The 22826-nt window shown below is 35.9% G+C and overlaps 1 protein-coding gene across 1 annotated transcript in view; it reads left to right on the forward strand.

Moving 5' to 3' along the window:
* The first annotated feature begins 2221 nt into the window (after nucleotides 1-2221).
* LOC6638169 overlaps nucleotides 2222-22826 on the forward strand; it is a 56819-nt gene continuing 36214 nt past the window's right edge. Inside the window, exon 1 of the mRNA XM_002061244.4 lies at nucleotides 2222-3171. Coding sequence (XP_002061280.3) covers nucleotides 3103-3171 — 69 coding nt within the window. The 5' untranslated portion in view covers nucleotides 2222-3102. The remainder of the gene's footprint in view (nucleotides 3172-22826) is intronic.

Here is a 22826-nt window from a genome sequence, read left to right on the forward strand (position 1 = left end):
CAACATTTATAAGCCAATCCAAAATAGCGAACACTATCAATTGATATCATTTACATTGCTCACACACACAGAAGGATAAGCACGGACCTATGTATATTAGGGTGACCCATAAATAAGGAATTTCTCGACTATCTTAGCCTAGCATACATGTGGTATACGCAATTTCTATTCGTCGAGTGGGCTTTTGCCGGTAAGTCGAACGCTTCTAAAATACGTTTTTTTTAGCCGAAATTAATCACACTAAGATTGAGACTAATATCTATATTGGAAACGTTTTTTGTAATCGATTTTGTTTGGAAAACGAAAGCAATTCAAATTGTTTTTGGGGCTATAAATGTTTCCCTTCTCTATTCTGTATTGTTAGAAAGACAAATAATTGAATTTGGAAATCGTGAAATATATTTTCTAAGGTTTGTGCTTAATATTTAAACTTTTGATTGCATAGTATTGAGCTTAGTATTCAAACTGTTGAGTAATTCAAGGTTGTCTTTCAATTTTCAAAAAACTTTGTAAACTCTTATTTGCTAAAAATATGTTTATTATGAGTATAAATTTTTAAGATCATTCAAATAAACAAGATATATAGTATACAATGATATAGTGTGTGCTTATTAATAGAAAGATTAAATATTAAATTCTTAATAAAATTTGCAAAACTTTTAAATATGGAAACATATATGTAGGGGAGAGGGCCCAGTTATGACCCGGGTTTTGAAAAACCTCGAAATTTTTTCTTCAGTTCGGGAAAATGAAAAATTAAGAAGTTTAACATTTAAATATTAACCAAACGCAACTTTTTTCCAAAGAATGTATGTTTATTTGAGTTACTCAAAAAATTTTGGAACAGATTTAATTTGGATAACTTTTTTTAACTTTAAAAAAAAGTGGCCCAGTTATGACTCAACTTAAGAAATTCACTGAAAATAAGATAATATGAAAGGAATGTCACACAAATTGTTGTGATTTAATGGTTTACTTATTTTGAAGGGCTTCAAAGCCAAAAACAATGAAAAACCCAAAAGAAAATGGCCATAAATGAGAACGATTTTAAGCCCTTGTCGTCCATGTCACTTTCGCAGTTTTTGCAAGCGAAATAATTTGCTTGCATATTAGCGCACTTCGAATGAACATTCCCGATCGAGATCTTCCAGAATATTCTTGGACAAACTGGTCTCAATATGTAAATTTCCTTTCCTTGTTGTTAAACAACAACAAAAATGTTGGAATTTGATAATTTTACATAATCCGAGTGCAAAAAAAAATGGGACATAACTGGGCACCCCAGCTGAGTCATAACCGGGCCTTTTTATAGTTTAAAGTTTATATCTATATTTTTTATATACACTACATAATCACATAAATTTTTATAGAATCACAAAATATACGGCAAATACAATACTTTGATGCATTGCACTCATCTTTTCATTGTTGATTTCACAAAATTTTGGTACTTTGAAAAAAATGGAAAAAAACTTTTTCGCACGATTTTCAAAACGATGTTTGGTACGCGTATATACAATACGATTATTAACGTTGGGGTCTGTCCAAAAACTGCAGAACGTCTGACAAACATGATTTACAGGGCTCAAACTGTAATTCAATACCGCATTTCAAAAATATTTGAGAATGTCATAACTGGGCCTGAGTCACAACTGGGCCCTCTCCCCTATTAAGTGTTCATTATTCACAAATTACCCAGATTTGATTGGATGTAAATATGAATATGAATAAACAAATATTTCCTTTAAAGGTGTATTAGAGCATTATTTTCAGGCAACTGGCTTCTTTATCAATAATAAGTATACGCAGAGTGTGCCAGCTATAGCAGGTAATTAGCTAACTATGAAAGAAGTTAAAAAATGCAGGAAGATTCATAATTTTATCTTTTCCGAGCCAGTCTAGCACACATGTACGGTAAAAACGTAGTAGCTACCGCTACAGAGAGTAGGAGAGAGCAAGCGAGAGCGAGAGAAAGCCATTGCAAGAGAGAGAGCGCACCCACACAAATGCAAACACTGACACCAATACAAAAACACGAAGAACATGTTAAAAGGCGGGGGACGAATCATGACGAGAACGCGAACGAGAACGGGACCGAACACCGGCACCGGCGGCATGGGCCCACACACACACACACACACATGTACAAAGCCAGAATGCCGCACACACACACACACACGCACACAGTTCGCTTCCCCTTCGTGGGACACAGTTATTTTTCGATAGCAGTTGTGCGACAACTTGGGCTGCGGAAGGACGTCTTGACGCGCGTTCGCTCAAAATATTGAGTAAATTTATCAGAATTCAATTGATTAACAACAACGAGAGGCGACGAGTATTATTAATCAATTCGATTAATAATAATAACAAGAATCACAACGCCAGAAAGCCGAAAAAGGAACACACACACTAAGTCATTAAGAAGGTCGCAACAGCGAGGATCATTGCAAACACAAAAAAAAAAAAAAAACAACTACAATTCTTCTTATCGCTAAGTTGGAGCCGGCTTTTGACACGCTTTGGCCTACTCCTGGAAAGCCAGTGACGCGGCTACGGCTACTAGTTCAATTTTTATGGCGTCGTGCCGCCTTCACTAATGATGTCGCGCCAACAAATCCAACAACAACAACAACACCAACAACTAAATAGAACTTTAACTTCAGCTGCAACATTTGCATTTGCATCATTCAAAAACGCGTCAACAAAAATAAACATCGTCACCGAATCCGTTCCGCTCCGCGTATGTGCGCGTATTGTGTGTGTCTGCGTGTGTGTGTGATTGAGTGTCTCCGTGCGTGTGTGTGTATGTGTGTGAGTGTCCCTAATTTGCAACGCCTATGAGAAATCTTTACTAGTTTTTTACAAATCGAATTCAAAAGTCTTATCACAAATTTGCAAATTGCAATAAAATCAAAAGAGAGAGAGAAAAAAAAGGAAATTAAATTAAAATTAAAGCAAATCGAACCAAGTCCATACAAAATTCAATTAATGCCAAAGAAACTACTGACCATCGAGTGAGAACCGAGTGCATAAATACAAGTGACTCTAACAACATCAAAGTGAAACATTTCAAAGAACTTAGAAAGAAAAAGGAACCCCTACATGATGGACTTTCAAAGCGCCATGGAAACATTCGCCGAAGCCTGGGTGGCAGCCAATGCCGGACAGCAGGTGAGTGAGTCCAAAAGGATAAGTCCTTTCTAACAAAAGTGTTGATAAGAAAGCTCATGATTCTTTGACTTTCGATTGAAAGGATCAGCCATTTAGTCGAGTGCTTGGCTTAATCCCAAAAATTGAAAATTTTTAGCCGTCGGCATTTCACAGCATTTTGTCTAATGATCTCAACGTTTAGGAACTTTTTTTGTCTGACATTTTCATTTAGTCACAAACAGTCTACACATATGTGAATCATCTAAACGAAACTGGAAACTGTGACATATGGCCTAATGATAAAAAACAACAACAACAACAAAAAGACAAAACTCTAGGTACACTAGCTATGCGCAACGTTTTTGTTGTTGTTGCTGTTGTTTTTACTTCGCCTATTTATGCAGATTAAGATAATCCTTATCGTGTGAAGAGTAGAGATTTTAGATAAGCATAGCGCGTAGCTATGCGCTAGTTTACCCATCCCCCCTCCCCTCCGTCTAGCCACTTCTATGGAGTTGTAGTTCAAGTTAAGTTCGAGTGCCGCGGAGTCATTTGTGTCTGTGTGTGTTTTTTTATTCATATTTGTTTATCTGCTTGTTATGAGTTGGCTAATTGCATTGTAAAGACGCCTTGGGGCCGTACCCATAGCCGATATCCATGAAAGCTTTTTACCTTAACCCAACCCCGACCCCCCACCTTTAAGTAAACCCACCACCTCTTACCCCACACACATACAAAAGGAGATAAGATAATCCATTTGGTTGGCATACGGCGGGAAAGGGGGGGGATCGACTTGGCTTTGGTAATTTCGGCAGAAGGCGAAAAAAAGTAAAGGGAAAGAAGAGGGCAGAAGAGGGGTATCCAGACCGATATAGATAGTTACATATAGAGTCTATATTCTTTGCTGGATCGGATTCGTATAGCGTCATCGTTTCGTTTTAATTTTTATCGTTTCGGCGCTTCGTTCCGTCACCCTGTCGAGTGATATCGCAATTAATCCAAATAAGTGCGATAAAATTGATTATGAACATGCTGGCGTGATTAGTCCACATTTCTATTCTAGGGTGTGAGCGAGGGGGTGAGGGATGGGGGGACTACATACATACATACATATGTCCGGGGCCCGTTTATTAGCCTGGGCATAATTGATTATGTCGTGTGAGTGTAATTATTATTTATCTGGTTTGGTTTTTTTTTGAGGTTCACTCTGATATCAACATGAATTTTGGCCCTCCGGACAACAGAATAAACTACAAAAACAACAACTATAGCTGTGCCTCAGTCTAATCTAGGCTAGACTGATAAAACTGATTAGCGATTAACTGCTTAGTCAAGTTTTTCTTTTCTTTTTTTTTGGCTATGCAATCGGAAAAAAACAAACCCAAATTATAATGCAAATCTTTAGCAATTAGAAAAGAAACATAAAATTAATGACTTTGAATGATATGCAAAATTTGCCTTAAATATTTAGAGAGAAAATAGAAAAATAAGTATTGACTTTTCCTCTTCAATAAGAGAAAATAAAAAAATATTGACAGTTACAATATATTTGCTTAAATGAAGATTTTACTATTATTTGGAATGGTTTTGTTCCATTCCAAATTATAGTAAAATCTTTATTCAATGGAACAAAACCATTTGAAATTATAGTAAAATCTTTATTATTGGTGAATTTTCAGATGAAGAATATTTATTAGATGAAGAGCTTCAAATTGTACAACATTCTAAAATAATTCGTTCTACAAAGTGTGACAAAATTTCCAAAAATGTTTCAATTTGCTTTAAAACCTTTCGAACAATTTCAATAAAAAACAGTTTACTCCAAATTGTCAGGACATTCCTAACTATCGTTCTAGAGGCAAAACACCTTGTTTTTTAGAAATCCATGTTTGGATATGACTTGAAAAAAGCGAATCGCTGATGCAATTTTCATAATATTTTTGGATTAGATTGAAAAAATATCATTACATCAAACAACGTCTCCATTTTTACTCTGTTTGATCTGCCCAGTTGCAGATGGTACAAAACTGTGGAGTAAGGAAAAATAAGTCTTCTCCTCTGTGAATTCCAGAAAGAAGTCATTTTTATATTTCGTTTTCATGAGTTAGAAGCCCTTCATGAGCAATCTAACAGCAGCTTTTAGAACATGTTAATGTAAATACAGTGGTAGAAATTCCAATAATCTTAAACAAATAATATATGACATCTCCTCCAACAAACTCTATATCAAAAACTATCGAAGCTAAAGTTAACAAAAAACTTGGAATTTAAGATTATTTGCTCAAATTTCATTAAAAAAAAAAATTAACAAAAAAAATTTGTAATCTTCTATTTATTCTATTCTATTCTATTCGTCTATTCTCTTATGAGAACATTAGCTGACCGGTTATCCAGTGAAAAACTTAATCAAAATCATTATCTAGATTCTAGACATTTGAGATTCAATAAAGTAATCGAAAAGAAGAAGAAATTTCTGCAACAAACAATTGGAAAGTTATAAAAACAAATTTCAGATCACCTTTTTGTGCTATCTTTGAAATAATTTTCTTTTGAAAGATTGACCTCGAGCCGGCTAAATTGCAAGGTTTAATTTAAATTTCAAACAGGTCGTAATCTAACCAGATATAAATAATTTTCTTGAAATTTCATTTTAAAAACCATTTATTTGTGTTGTAACATATAAATATTTAAAAAGTTTAAAAATTTAACTTTTACTTTTTAACAATAGATGTCTAAACTGTTTTGTAAGTTTTTTCATACTAAATCTTAGTACTAATAATTAATAATTAGTAAATAATGTGAGACTTAATTTTATTTGAGATCATATTTCTACAAAAACCTCAAATTTTAACCCGTAACTACATTTTGTTTCACAATCAGATCTGAGAATTTTTCTTCAATTTTTTCTTTATCTTTTTTAAGTTTTTGCAACTTTAATTACATTTACTTATTTTATTTTTCAAAAAATACTTTACACAAACCTAAAATTTTAACCTACAACTAAATTTTGATTTAGATCAGAGTTTCTAAATTTTTCTTTAATATTTTCTTCATCCTTTTTTAAGTTTTGGCAACTTTAATTACTTTTATTTAATTAATTTTTTCAAAAAATACTTTACACAAACCTCAAATTTTAACCTACAACAAAATTTTAATTTAGATCTGAGTTTCTAAATTTTTCTAAATTTTCTTCATCCTTTTTTAAGTTTTAATTACTTAATTACTTTTACTTAACTTTTATTCAATACAAACTTTACATAAATTTACTTGTGCAACACTTAAGAAGAAATGGATTATTGTACAATCGTTTAAAAATATTAATAAATCAGTGATTTGAAAATTACTACATAAATTCCAAAAAATAATTGTATTCCTCGTTCGTCTGAGGGTCATAAATCAATTAGATTTTATTTAATTCTTTACAAAAACAAAGAAAACTGATCCGCTAATCGTCAATAGTTTAAAAACCAAAAAAAAAGCAATTCCATTCTATATTAAGTTAATCTTAATGTTTAGTGTATATCAGCTGACACACACACACACAAACACTTAGTCACACACACACACAAATACACATACAGACTTATCGCCATTGTCTTCTTGCCTAAATCATGCCACAAGAAATATTACACTACAAAATGTTAGCTGGTTTTTTTTTGCTTTTTTGTGTTTTGTTTCATTTTTTGACAGTTTTATTTGTTGGCTTAGAAAATGGGATTAAGATAAGATTGACTAAGTTGGTCAGCTCAATAAACCTGTTTGCTTATAAATAACAAAAAAGAATGAAAGAAATGAGCATGGAATTCTCTAAAATGAAACGAGAACTAAAAAAAATATATGTATAGTGTCTAAGTAAATCAAAATTTTGTTGTTTCTATATCTCAGTTGGCTGTTTGTTGTTGTTGTCCCACATATTTTTGGTGACTTCTTTTTTTTGGCTTGGCCAAAACCAATTATAAAGCATTTAGTTTTATTGTTGTGATAATTTCCCAAATATCGAAGAGATAATGTTATGCCGCCAAGTGTGTGTGTCTATTTGTCTATTGTTATTGTCTTTATGTATGTGGTTATATCACCTCTTTATATATTTGTTGTTGTTGTTGTTTTTTATAAATTTTGCAGATATGACAAGCTAAGCGACTTATAAATTATAAATCACAGGGCCAGGTTAAAATATTTGTGTAGGGGGGCCCCACCTATCGAAGATTTGAATACTCTTTGAATTTTGTAGTTCTTTTTGGCCTAAATTCTAGTTTAAATGATTTTATTTGTTTTAGGAATATATCAAAATTTTGTATTTATTATCTTAGTTGCTAATATTTTAAGGATTTTCTTGATATTTCATTTAAATATTAAATCCTTATAAACTTAAGTGTTTTCTGCATTAATATAAATGTCAGGTGAAGTTTTAAGGACATAAAACAAACCAAATTATTAGCTATTCGTATTTTTAAATATTTTATTTTATATTTTAGGTAAATATTGTTTTAATTTTTCAGATTTTCATTCAATTTATAGAAATAACTGAGTCAGATATGTATCTATCTTAACATAAAGTACTAGCGGAATCTTTAAAAACTTAAACGTTTTCTGTCAAATGAAGTTTTAATGACATAAAACAAACAGAATTTTTAGCTGATGGTATTTTTATATAGTATATTGTATATTTTAGATATATATTGTATATACTATAAAGATTTCTATTCAATTCATAGAAAACTGAGTCATTTAGATACTTATCTTAACTTAAAGTTCTAGCGGAAACTTTTAAGAAACAGCAGCTTAGATCGTACCCCAAAGATCGTATCGAATATACCGTCGTATTCAATACATATGCTAGTTAGTAGGAGGCATTAGTTTCATTTAAAATACTTACTATTTTTTCCATCTTTTGTTTCTTCCTTCAAATATAAATTACCTTCAATTATATTCCCTTTTTTTGTTCTTATAGAAAAAAAGAGTATTTCAAAAAGATGTATAAATAAAAGAAACAAAAATAAAGCAACGTAATTTCATTGGCCTAATCTGTAAGTGTGTGAGAGTTTGTGTGTGTGAGAGTGTGTATTTGTGTGTGTCTATGTGTGTGTGTTGAGTGATAATGGAAAATTTATTAATTGAAATCTTCTTCCTGCTTTGGCAGAATCCACCAAGCAAACAAAAAAAAACCAAACGATGAATACAAAAATGAAAAAAAACTAAAAAAATCGAAATCATTTATATGTCATTTCCTTGATCTGTTTGCTCTCTCAATGAAAATGCCAAGCTAATCAATAGATAGATGAATGGATTGATCGAATAAAGAGGCCCCCACAGTGCTGCACATCCCACGTTTAGGTCTGGCTTTTGTCACGCCAGTTTTTTTTTTTCGGCGTTAAATTCCGGTAGTCAAATGTCCATTAAACTCGGCTCATAAATGTCCAAACTGTTTGTCATCTTGTTTGTGGCATGAGGGGGGAGGAGGGAGTTAGCTACCTTGACTTGGCTTTCTTTTGGGTTTTTCTCCAACTCTGTATTACTTTTTCTCTCTTTTTTTCCCCCGGTATTTATCAGGGCTTAGGCCTTGTTCCTTTCACACAGAAGCCGCCTTGTTTTTTTTTTTTGACTTTGTGATTTTTTTTTGATTTTGTGATTTTTGTTTTGTCGCTTTCTCGGCTTCTCGTTCGGTTCCTGTTACGATTAAAATAATATTTATTAATTATTCAAAGCCGATTGGATTATAATAATTTATAATCATTATTAACATAACTTTAAGCTTGAACTGGAACTGGAACTCTGAGCTAAACTCAACTGAACTTGGCCATAATATAATCGAACCTGACCTGAGCGATTCTTTTTTTTTTGGGGAATTTCTTTGGCATTTGCATTTGGTTTTTGTTATCTATCTAGTGTTGTCTTTGTTTTAGTTGTTGTTGTTGTCTGCACTTGATTATATAGATGAAAAGATGGAGAAGTTTCCTACATAGAAAACGCTTTAAGTTAATTACAACTTGTCACCTGTTTTGGGTTGTATGTGAGAGCTTTAAATCAATTGCTCTAGCGACTTGTGTTCCTCCATTTGAAATACTATTTTTTTCTTTTTTCTGATATTTGATTTTCTCTGTTGGGTTGTTGCCTGTGTTTCCGACAATTTCAAAGAGACCCGCCGGTCCGATAATCAAAAAGAGAAAGAAAGAAAAAAAAACGTTTTCACGTTTTGAGTTTTGGTTTGGTTTCGGTTGCCGACTTATCAGTGTTCGAGTTGATAAAACGATTTGTAAGACAATTGTGATAAAAGCGGTTCAGGCTTAACCGCTTCTCAATTTACAGATAATTAAACATAGAAAGAGAAAGAGAGAGAGAGAGAGAGAGAGAGACAGAGAGAGAGAGAGAGTAAAACTCAAAATTTGTTGTCTATTTTTGGTTTGGCCATTTATCATTGAGCTTAATCATAGGAAAAAACAGAAAACAGAGAAAAATTGACCAAATAAAAAATTTCATAACTTTTCCCTAACGTCTACTCATCCTCCTCCTCCTCCTACTCCTCCTCCTCCTCTCCCTCCCTTACGATCTCCTCCAGACACAAGAGATTGTCACCTTCTGTTTTGGTTGTATGTTTCTTAATTAGTGGATTTGGCTTGTTCATATTTTGAAAAAAGAAAACTCATCATCATCATCACCCTCCTTCATCTCCTCAAAAACTATTTATATATCACAAGATATAAATCCATATCCACATAAATTCTCTTGGACTTAATTTCTTCTGTGTGTGTTTATTTTCAAAAATTATGACAAGTGGGTTTTCTGTTTTTTTTGAGAATTTTTGAGGAACAAGTGAATGAGCCTATAAACTTTAGCTCTTGTTGAAATACCAAAAATTTGGACAAAATAAATTGGAAATATATTAATTTTGGAATATTTTCTTTCTATTTTTGAGGGGTTTTTAGTTACATATTCTTTTATTCTTTTATTTGGTGTAGTGACTTTAGTTATTTATCTTTGCTGTTGAAAGATTTATTTGATTTCATTTCGGTTTTGGCGTAGAAAATCATAAGTCTCACGGGGCGTGTCGGGGGGAGGGACACATAACAATGATAATTTCTACAAGTCACAGCGGCAATCGGCTTTAAAAACTAAATACGCCTCAACATATTTTTGTCGTTCATTAATAGCAGCCACCGGACTAAGTCTTACACCCCTCCACACCCCTTCTTCACCATCAAGTCACAGTCGCAGTCCGTAGAGATGTCGGTAACCTCGTCTTATTTAAACGTATTAACTGCTAACTAATGTGCCACACATTATAAAAAAGAAAGAAGACGGAGGAGGAGGGCGGAGAGACCATATCAATATCTACTACAATGTACTCCGAACCACAGGTTGTTGTTGTTGTTGTTGATGATGGCGTGGCAACCAACTAACCACCAGAGTAACCAGTAACCAGTGAGCAGTAAGCGGCGATCATGCCAGCATCAGCATCGACAAAAGAGATTATATTTCCTAAGCATTGAGGCCCAAACACACACAAAATGTGACCAAAGTCGCGACGACGACAAAGTCGTTTGCCGTAGAGTTGTAGTCGATCGCTGAGCTGCTTAACTAAATCCGGCTTAAGATCCACACACACACATCGAGACATCGAGACATACATTAAATTAATGTCGTTGAAAAAACACAGCAAAAGTCACACATTAGCAGAGACACACCAACACACACACACACACAGACAGACACAATGTCTTGGTGACGATCTCAGGAAGTGACTACCTCTAATGGCGAAAGGAAATGCCATGACTCTCTATAGGATTAGTTTCCAGTTGACTTGCCAATGCAAATTAGCCATTTATTTTATCGATAGCCAGATTGCTAGCTAATCCAGTTAAGGCATTTAGCGGCAATTTTCTACCAACTAACTAACTAACTAATACATGCCTGGACAACAATTAAGTAATATAAGTACCTCTCTCTCTGTCTCCCTCTCTCTCTTTCCTTCTCTTTCTCTATGTAGATCATAAATGATCGTCACATACCAGTTTAATCTATCATGAAAGTGGGGGCCGACTTTTATCCAAATCTAATCAATTCTCTTTTAAGCGTGTTGCCGACACAAGTTCCTCTATGAGTATATCTAAAAGAAAACTAAATTATTGAATGTTTTGCCTATTTTATCACAAATGGACAGTTGTTCTATTAATCTAATCGAGAACCTACAGGCATTTGACCAACAACAACAACAATAAGAGGGACATAAAAAAAGATAACCACCCCAAAAAAAAAAAACGATCGAAAGTTTTATATAGAAAGAAGGGTTAAAAAACTTAACAAGAATTGTGTAAATGCTTTACCTACACATACGATAAATAATATTTTATCTTTAACCTCAACAGTTATGAATAAAGTGCTTTTTGACTGAAGAGTTTAAGGGGGGGTACAGAGGGAAGTGAAGCAACAGTTTGATTGATTAAACACACAATTAAACAATAATCACATTTCTTTGTGTGTGTGTGTGTGTGTGAAGTTAAGTAAATAGGGGAAACATATATATGGAGGTTAAATTGAAACTATCAGGGAGAGGGGAAAAAAGAATGACCTTATAATAATTACGCAGCGATTTTTTTTTCGTTGAATGGTTTTTGGCTTATAAATTAAACACTGTGAAGTCATGAATTAAAAATATTTGATGAAATTATCAATGGTTTCCTCATTTCCAAGTTTAGAGTATTACAAATTTGTTTAGTTGATTAGGCAGAAAACTCTTTGATAAGGATCAAACTTCTATCATAGTTTGTACTCTCTCTGTCGATGTCCTCCTCTTTCGACATTTAATTGACTAGAAAGTTTTCGTTTTTACTAACCACAAATTGTTTGAGTTTGTCCTGATGGTCTCTAGCATGTCCTGTCTTTATATTGGTTTTATGCTTCAACAATTTGCATGTGAACCATTTGCAGGTCCTAACCAAATGTGTGACTCGCAATGGACAATTAAACATATAACGCAACGAGTTTTGAGAGAAGACCTAAATTCCGCCCTTGATGGGCTAAATGCTTTGAACTAAATGCTAGTCTATCGCTTGATAGTTTGTAATTAATAAGACACGCCAGCAATCATAATTGAAAACATGTCTTTTAGCGCCGAAAGCCTCGTAAGAGCAACACGTTGCACCACTAAATGGACAAGAGAATGTTTTGCCATCTAGAAATTGTGTGGGGGGGTAGGGAGGGAATAGGGAGAAGGTAATATCAAACAATCTTAAACTTAACAAGCCAAAACACAAACACATCACGGGCCTGTGGTCTAGTGTGTGTGTGTGTGTAGCTATGGGTCTGGCCGCCACTCCCCCATTTGGCTTTTGGTCAAGTTACCTCCGCCTTTCCCTGCCCCAAGACTACATAGTAACCCAAGTGAATGTGTGTTGCATCTATTAAGTGAAGTTGCAGTTGCAGGTTGTTGCAACTTGCTGCACGTGAGCCAGACGAGCGTAAGATAAACAATTGCCTCTTAGGTAGCGTACGTGCTGCAGCCAGTCAATGCAATTAAGCTAAAAATGTGAAAAATACCCCCCTAGAGGAAACGGGGCGTAACTTGTGGCATCTCGTCGACTTTAGCAGCCATGTCTGCGCCAAAAGATCAACAAATGTTTTACCAATTGAAGAGAATGGGGCAGCAGTGTACAAGGAGATCTTAACTATGGCTTAAGATTGATCTTAATTTCGAGAAATTTCCCTACTTGGAACTAGAAGTAAGTTCTTATTCAGAAATGGAAATTGTCAGGGCCTTCTTCTCAGTTATTACAACTTATAAGTTTATGGCCTAATTATCTTAGTCACCTCGTCGGGGTCACCAAATGTTCTCCTCTACAAACGATTTCCCTACTTGGATTCTCTTTTGAAAACTAGAAGGAAGTTCCTATTCAGAAATACTTACTGTAACTTATAACAGAGGATTGTATGGCCTAATTATATTAGTCACCTCGTCGGGGTCACCAAATGTTCCCCTCTACAAACGATTTCCCTACTTGGATTCTCTTTTGGAAACTAGAAGGAAGTTCTTATTCAGAAATACTTACTGTAACTTATAACAGAGGAGTGTATGGCCTAATTATTTTAGTCACATCGTCGGGGTCACCAAATGTTACCCTTACAAACGATTTCACTTTTTTCAGTCACTCGCTGAAGATTTTCATTGAAATCGAACAGCTGTGTATTTGTGCGTAATCAGCCAAGCAGGACCTTGTGTAACTGCAATTGCCTTGTGCGTTGGTGTCTTGTTTTTTTTTGGCAAGTAACCCAGGACCTTTAGCTTGTGCCTAAGGGGCAGGAAGTCGATGGTTGCCTGTTGGTAGATAACCGAGAGCCCTACTTAGATAACAAGAACTACTGCAAAATGCAACTGCATTTGCCATGCAGTATGCCCCATGTAACTGCAAGACAGCTGTAGTCAGAGCGCGTAGTCAAGTGGAAAAGGATGCGAGAACAAAACGACTCACCTTGCCCCGTGTGTACCTGGTCTCCCTGGTTGACTTATGTGTGTCAAGGGCAGGCGCCAAATGCAGTCACAGCTGTCGCGGGAGTCAAAGTCGTCTGGCAATTGAAGTCGGCATGGAAGTTAGAGTCAGCGTCAGAGTCAGAGTCAGACGTGGGCAGTCCAAGTTACACCCACCACACAGACAGAAACTCACAGGCAAAAAAATGCCTGACAGAGGCCTCACAGAGACAAATATAACCGCAGAAATTGACCGGAAGCTCTTATTAATTTGCTATTAGCGATAGAGCGAGCAGACAGGAAGTTAACTTAATTTTCTGTGGCTTTTGCCTAAACACAGAACAAAAACATAGAGAAAGAGAGAAAGTAGGAGAGAGCGAAAAAAACCCATTTTCTAGACAGACAGACAGGATATCGAAAAAGGACATACACACACACACACATGTGTCACATCAAAGGCGAACTTTTAGTGAGTGAGCCTTTTACCGTTAGCTTTAACGAAGCTTGATTAGATCAGCATCAGCCAAAGGAAGAGCCACAGCAGGACTTAAGGGCGGGGTGGGGGGGCCATAACCACACAATGCTGATGAGTATGACGACGATGATGATGATGATGATGAGATAGACCAATTAAAATGTTTTGCTCCAAAATTGTGATAGGTCACTTCCTTCGTCGTCGTCGCTGTTTGCTGTTTGCTGGCCATTTTATTAGGCCTCTTTTGTTTTCACTTTTTTTTCTGTTTTGCTGCTCCCGCCACTTTAGCTTTGGCTAGGAGGGGAGAACATGTCGAGCAGATCTCAGGCGGGCGATAAACCAGCAAAAAAAAAAAAACAAAAGTTGTTAATGATAAGACCAAATGACGTACTGGCTCTGCAGCCAGCCCTTTGTCAGACCAAGACCAAGAGCAAGACCGGCGACCAGGTTCCCGTTTTTCTTTCGTTTCGTATTTTTTTTTCTTCTTGCTTTTTTTTTATTGCCGAGACAGGAAGCGTTCTCTTTAGGCATACAATGAAGGCCCCTCAAGACAATTCCTCCGCTGCTGCAAATGAGGTGCGAGCTCTCGATTTGGAGATTATCATATCAGAGCACACACACACACACACACACTCACATCGGATGTGTGGGCTCAGCACCCTCAATTTGTTGACTAGCAGCAGCAGCAGCAGGCGCAAAGAGACTTCTGTTGTCCTGGCCTACTTACTTTTATGTCCTGTGTCCTGGCACTGAAAGTGAAACTCGAGGACAGGAAGACGAGAACTTCTTGACGTGTGCCCCCCATCGAATTGTTGTTGATGATTTGCAACTGTTTCGTCTTGCCCTCCCCGCTCTCTCTCTTTTCTTTGTCAGCAGCACGTGGCCTTTGCAGGGGATGCAAAAAAAAATACCTGAATATCTGATAAGCAACAGAAAGTTACACAATTCAGTCTCTGGCCCATACCAATAAGTAATTTCGAACAAATATTCTCAATTGCAACCACAAAAAAAAACTATTTAATTGGCCAAACATTTTTGACATAGTTTGCATTTGCCAAAGAATTACCATACGAAAGCAGAAGAATTATTAATATCAAAGAATCTAAATATATTTTTAAAATATATCTAAAATATATCTACTATATATTCATTATTCAAAAACCTAGCAAATCGTTTCAAAAATAAAACAAACACTTAAAGAAATGTATTCTTTCTATTTGTAGAGTTATTTTCCTCCTTGCATTTCATTTTCTTAAATTTACAATAATCTCATACAAGTTAAAATTTGTACAAAACGATGAATTTTAAAACTAAAAAATTTGAATAAAATATGTATATTAAAGTTTACCTGTTTTACAAGTGAATGACAGGTGTTTTGGCAAAAGGAAAACAAAATATGGAAATATGACTGAAAGGGACAATTTTGAAGTAGTTCTTCCTCGTAAAATATATGCAAAGATCAGCTTCAGTTTGCCATTAATATTTTATAGCTTTTTTTTTAGTTTTACATAACATAAAGTAGACTGTAAGCATAAGCCAAAGGCTTGCAAGGTGTTTGTAACAGGAAAAGTTATAATATCAAAAGATAAAGAAATCTAGATTCTTGGCAGCTATCCAGATGGATAACTGTGAGATCAAAGTCCTAGATCCAGATGGATAACGTGAGATCACAGTCCTGGATCTTATGATTATCTAGTAGTATCCAGAATTGCAGAAAACACAAAGACAAAGCGATAAAAAACAGTCAAAGTCAAAAATGTGTTTGACCAAGTAAAATTTCTTTACCAAACGGTAAACGGACATATTATACAATAGAGTCGGGTTATAGTTCGATGATTGATTGTTTCGTTTCATAATCCATAAGTCCACCTATTTATCTAATATCTTTAAGTATACCGAATAAGGAAAATACTGTAATATTTAAGATTATGACAAAAACGTCTTATATATATGCCCCCAAAAAACAGACTTTTCTTTGTTCAAATGCAGCTGTAAAAAAAAACCGATTAAATTATGAAAACCATTTTTACGGTTCGTCATCTGAATAGAATAACCAAAAAATTAGAGAACAAATTATTTCATTAATTTATTGGTTGATATTGATTAATTTCATGGGGATACTCCAATTTTTTCACCTACTCAAGTTTCTTCTAGAACTGTATAATATAGTAGTCGGATCCTGAAGATTTTCATACATTATCTTACCCGGGTTATAAGTAGCTCAAATACCAATAGCTTTCATCCCAATAGCTCTTAAGATGGCCGAGTAAAATAATCTGATGGGATCTTAAAAAAAAAACTTATATGAATTTCTCAACGATTTAGTTCACTGTCTATTTTAATAATCATCAAATCGTCTAGTAAATATTTCAAATTTAGTTGTAGTCTTTGTAATTCTTTCCGATGTCACTTTTATATTATCTTTTTTTGCTCAAATGTTTTTCCGTTTTTGTGGTGGCGTCAAACTTCCTGAAATCATAAACCAGCTCAAGTCGGTCTGAGTGTTGGCTGGTTGCAGTAAAAAGGGCCAGAAAAAGTGTCTATGATTTCTCTTCTCTTCTTATTTTTTTGCAATTGCGAATAATGATTTGATGCATTTGTTGACAGTCGGTTGGTTTAATTATTTGCCTATAGGCGTATTTGCCTGCGATCGATTCGCCAAGACCTTTTCCCATCTCTCCACATCTCTCTCTCTCTCTGTGTGTGGGGCATAAAAACAACAATTAAAAAATCAACTAATACATCGAAGGGAGAGGCAGACAGAAAACCCCATCAACTGTCAACGAGAACACGAGCCATCAAATAAGGAATGAGTTGCATTATAGAGGGGGGAAAGGGAGAGGCGAAAATGTTGCAGTTGCAGAGTTGCAGAAGAGTTCTGGCTGACTTCGAGTTATGCGTGCGAAAATGTTTTTCCAACTTCAACCAAATGGCAAATGGCACATTGCTATGCCATTCGTCGACTTCTGTGTGTTTGAGACTCGTGTTTAATGCGTTTTTCTTGGTGTGAATTAATTTTATTGCCTAATTGTCTCTCTAGTTCTCCCTCTCTCATATAGCTGACATGTTGAAACTATTAAAGACTAACTATGTATGTATATAGATGGTTTCGTTTTCGGTGTTTTTTTTTTGTTTTTGGTTTTTATGGATTTTTGAGGGCTTGTTGAAAATAGTTTTTCAGGAAAATGTGAACAAATTTTGTATTTTTGTGCGACATTTTTGCAAAAGGTATTACTTAAATATTTTTCGAGACATTTTCGTTGATGTTAGATGTCTTTATTTTTATGCAGAAATTTTGACGGAAGTAATTAGTTGAACTTTTCATAGAATTTCTATCCTTCCTCCCTCTCTCTCTCTCTCTTTCTTGGACTCTCTCTTTCCCTCACCTGTCTATGAGCTGGTCAGACTTTTGTTTCTCCCTTGGTTTCCTCTTGGTTTTACTCTTCTTGTTTTTTTGTAACGTTTTTCTGCCTGAATTTCCTCTGGGTGTTTTTCCTTAGCTTCCCGCTCAATTTTTTATATCATTTTTTTCACAATGGGTTAACCCACACACACACAGACACACAGAGACACACACACGCACATTGCTCACTTCCCCGACGGCATTCGTTTAGCTCGATTACGCTTCCGGTTGCTCCGGTCTCCGGTCTTGGGTCTATAGTCTCCTCACTTTACTCACCTTGCTTCCTTCTCTTATTTTCTTTTTTTTGTTGTCCGATCCTTGGGCAATCGAATGACACAATTCTTGTTCTTGTTCTTCTTGTTTTGTGTATATTTTGTCATCTGCCCCTGTTTTGCCTGCTGCCGCATTTCATTGTCATTAGCCTCCAATGTGAGTCTCGCTATAATGATCAAGGCAATTAGTTGTATGAGTGTGTGTGTATCCGTCTGTGTGTGTGTGTGTGTCTTTCTTTGACTAAGGCTAAAGGCAAATCCATTGTATTGCCAGAGCAAACATAAATTATGGGATAATCCGACATAAGCGCATTTTCATGAGAGATCCCAAGAAACACAACGAATGACGAAACTTATAGCAAAACGTTGACAACTTCCTGAGCTCACGTTTCCCCCTCTTGATCTCCTCGATTACCTCTTACTCTCCCCCCCACCACCTCTATCTCTAATTAGTTCTAACTGAGGTTTTTCATTTCACTAAATGGCGCAACACATCGCAACCATCGAGATTAGTTAGACATGGCGTGTACCTTCTCTATTCCCGCATATCAAAATTCCTCTCCCATCCCATCCCATTCCATCACCATCATCATGTAACCTGCATTTGGATTAGGTTTTAGCTAACACGCAAAGTTTAGCCAAGCCAAAAGTTGAGGCAAAGCATGGAAAATAACAAAAAGCGACGACACCGATAAGCTGCCACAGCAGAGTGACATGCGAGCCACCTATTGCCAATGGCCGGGCCAACTGAGGTGGTGGTGGAGGGGGGGAGGGGTCTTTGGAATTGATTTGTTGGCTGGCTGGCTGGTTGGTTTGGTTTGGTTTGCTCGGGTTAGTGTCAAGCACGCAAAGTGACGATGTCGATAATGATGACGACGACAAGTGATGCAGTTTTTTGCAAACATTTTTTGACGTCGGGGTCACCAATTTACTTACATTTAATGAATTCGTTGAATTTTTGTATGATAGAATGTCATTTTTAACTTTCTTGTTGTAGTCGGGGTCACCATTCTGTATGCAAGTGTTGAAAATAGAGTTTTTCTTTTCAAAAACGCAAGTGAAACAGCTGACAATAGAAAGCAAAATGACATACCCGAAAGCAACCCTGTTCTCAATTGACTTTTATACCGTTTTGTCATCATCGTCGTCATCATGCATGTATTTAGGTGCCCTTGCCAATGCCAAATACCGAATGCTAAATAACAACAATTTCAAGTTCAACATGGCGGGCGGCATACATAATTTCCTTTTTTTTGTTGTCTTTCCCCTTCTTCACATAGCCAGAGAAACTCGTTCAACTGTAACTTTAGCGCCCCCTCTCGACAACAAAACATTGCGATCCTTTTTTTATTTCGAATTTAGTGTTGCGCTTGAGGAATTCCTTGAAATAAAACAAAAATTATTAGTTACACAGATGCCAAATGTACTCTGCCTGAGAGCCTTTTCCCTATGCTCTGGCGTGTCTCTGGATATGTGTGGGTTACTCCAATTATAAGTCAATTAAATAGGTTAAAAGTTAGAAAGAAATAAGAAGAAGGGACACAATTTTGTCATGGCCAAATGAGCAGCAAGCAATTTATGAGAGAGACCGAAACTGACTTCCCAAGGGATGAATCCTGTCGATGACGACGACGACGACGATGATGATGATGATCAACAACCCTGACCAACTTATTGCCAATAGAGTGACTTATATAATCATCATTTCTCTATATAGCACAACAAAAAATATTTCATTTAATCAATCAATCGAAGAAATAAGTAAGCAAAAAAAACAACAATCTGATCAATTGATCGATATCACTCATCGCGCTAGCCTCTGCCGAGATTCATGCAAATTCTAAAAAAACAACTAAAAATGGAAAACTTGAAACCAATTGGCCCGTGCTCATTGATCAATCAAGCGATGTGATATCTGCCTAATCGACACCCCGAAAGAAATTGATGCATAACCAAATGGGGACGAGGTTTGCCGGGTTAGAAGCGGGAGTTAAGGCATTGGGTTTGACCATCATTGTCAATGAATTTTATTAAATCGCACCAATTAAGCAAAGAGCTTGGGGAGGCCCACACAAATGAAGTGAAATATAATCGCAAACCGAAACGAAACGAAATGAAACCAAGAGAAAAACTTGACAATTTGCGTCACATGAAATATTTTTCCATAGGAATGCTGCCAAAGCAAAGTTCATTCATCAGAGTAGCAACGGGCACACATATTTTTCCTTTTCACTAATCTGTTGAGGTCAATCGATGTTAAGTAGAATCACGAATACCAAATTAATTGATGCTACTCCGCCACATAAAGACTGAAAGACAAGAAGCCAGTGAGCATTCAGTGGTCACTTTCAACTCAACTCACTCCAAGTATGCCAAGTGATGATCCATTTGCCTCATCATGTCGAAGTTGCCACTCGATATGTGTGTCAATCTGTGGTGTTGGTATGCCATATAACCCAACACTTGGGTCTCTATCCCCCTCATCCCCCCTCTCTCTCCCTCTCTGTCACTTTGTCAAACGGGTAAATAATACCCAGTTCATGTTTTGAATTAATTTTAATTGAGATTCATTTGTAAGCAATCAGTTAGATTGTTCAGTTGGGCCAAAGCTTAAGATGACGACAGTTTTCATCTACACATTTTCAACTACATATATATGAAATGAAATGTCAGACAACATTAGGAATCTTTTTTTGTTCTCAAACCAAAATCAGAGGCCATCTTGATTTCATGATACGGATCTTTATAAAATTGAATAAATTTAAATATTTCATCACTTAACCACAAGTAAGGGTAGAGGTTATTTATTTAAGATACAAAATAAAATCCTAATTTACTCGATATCACATTTTATTTATTAAACAATAATTTGTTCCATTTGCTACAAGAGTTTAGCAATTTTCATTTGTTGCTTTCTAAGTTGGTTTCTAATTGATGATATATATTTTTATGGATCTTCTCATAAGCATAAGTTAATACTGTAGAGGGTTACTTTAACTGTTTTGTATTGAATTCAGTTAAGAATATTCTTCTCACTTTGTGTTTTTCATAGATCAACATTATCCTTTGCCGCAGGATAATTATTATAGTCTTCTGTATCTGTTTCCATCATTAAATTGTTATAATAGAACTAATTTCAGGTGTTTGGCATATCATTTTTTACTTTCCTAAACGATTTTTGCATTAGAATATCGATAACTATTCGATTAATTTCGAAATGCAATCTTCACTTAAGTGTAAAGAGTTAATATTGATGACTTTTACTTGCAGTTTCACAAAAACAATTATATTCTAATATTAGTCAAAGTCGCTTAGTTTGTTAAAGCAAAGTCAAAGCCTTTTGACATAAATCGCTACAAAAAGACGATTAAACTTATCGATATTGCAGATCATCTATTGTGTGTGCTTATCGATGCAAACGTGATCAGTTTTCTGAGAGAGAGATAGAGAATATGTTAACTACATCATTGGAAATATCTATAGACCTATTATGATTGCTCGCTTGTTACGTGTTTAAGTGTTAAGTCAATAATTTGCCAATGCTTGAACTGTTCTGCTTGGATCGGAGCGTAATTGAAAGAAAAATGTCAGACATTGCAGACTGAGGAAGAGCATGAGCGAGAGCTTTATTAATTTTTGTATTTAAAACATTTCAAGCACTCGACACCTTCGGTTTCTTATGGCCGGCCACTGCATCATGTTGTCCTGCTGGTTGCTGGATCTCTTGACATCGTAGGACCAGTAGCCCAATGATCTCAAATTAATGCCGTGGACGAGTAGAAATAATGAGCCCCAGGAAGAGTCGAAGAGACGTGCGACGAACGCGCGCATAATCAAGAGGGAGGGAATCTTGGGGCATGGACATGGACATGGACATGGACATGCCATTGCCAATTGGCGATTTGCCTGTTGTCTGTTGATGCAGCTACTGCTACTACTGATGTTGCAGCAACTGCCTGCTGCCCTTTATGATTATTGTTATTATTGAGTGTATGCCCAGGCAATTCAGGGCAAAGTCATCATTAATGCGTCGAGTACCTACCAAAAACCTTACTACCAGAAGACGAAGACGAAGAAGAAGAAGCAGCTCCAAGTTTGAGCGGCAGTAAAATAAAATGAAATGAAATATAATTAAATGTCGCTGGAGCGGCTGCTGCTTCTGCTGCTGCTGCTGCTGTAGTGTCTTGAGATTCGCGTAGTTGGGTAGCCGTTGGACAAGCTTCTCGATCGCGTAATTTGGTAAAACATTCTTCGATCTTCAAGTCTGATGCGTCGTCTGCTGGATCTTGGCTATCGTTCCAACTTGATCGCATATTTTTGTCAACCGGTTTCAATCCATCTCACTCTCTCCATCTCTCTCTTTCTCACTCAGCTGGTGTAGTGTGTAGTGTGTATTGTGTCTTTGCTTATCTGCGGCTTTGTGGCATCTTTAAATGGCGTTTTTTCGCACTCAAAACGTTTGCTGATTTTTAATTATTTTTATAGTATAGTCCCTTTCGTTCGTTCCATCATCATCATCATCTTCATCTTCTCATCATGGTTGGCCTTTCGTCACTTGCATTATATATTGAAACACTTAATCACAATTTCGTTAAGGACAAGAAAACATGACCAGAAACAGAACAGAGTAGGAAGGAGAATAAACAAGAGAATCAGAGACATAAATGGATGAAAAACTTTTTGGGCACAAATTCCAAATATCTCATACAAATTACCAAAAACAGATTGAGTGACTCACAGAGACAAAGAGAGTGAGAGAGAGAGATATAGAGGGAGAATGATATTTCTACGCGCCGAATTCCAACTCCTCGCTTGGGGAATTTTCAACTCCAAGAGTAAGATGAAAAAAAGAAGAGGTAACAGAGCCAACAAGACGACGATGATCGCCTCCCGCTGATGCTGATGCTGATGATGATAATTAATAACATTCGAGAGACGAACCACTGAAGACAGAGAAAAACCTGAAATCAACCAATGGAAATGGTAATGTGTCGTTGCGGGAGCTGGAACTGAATCTTCATTGGTTGTATCTGAAAAAAAATGAAAAAAGAAACCAAAATGACATAC

Source organism: Drosophila willistoni (genome assembly GCF_018902025.1).
Source record: "Drosophila willistoni isolate 14030-0811.24 chromosome 2L unlocalized genomic scaffold, UCI_dwil_1.1 Seg139, whole genome shotgun sequence".
Taxonomy (NCBI): Eukaryota; Metazoa; Arthropoda; class Insecta; order Diptera; family Drosophilidae; genus Drosophila; species Drosophila willistoni.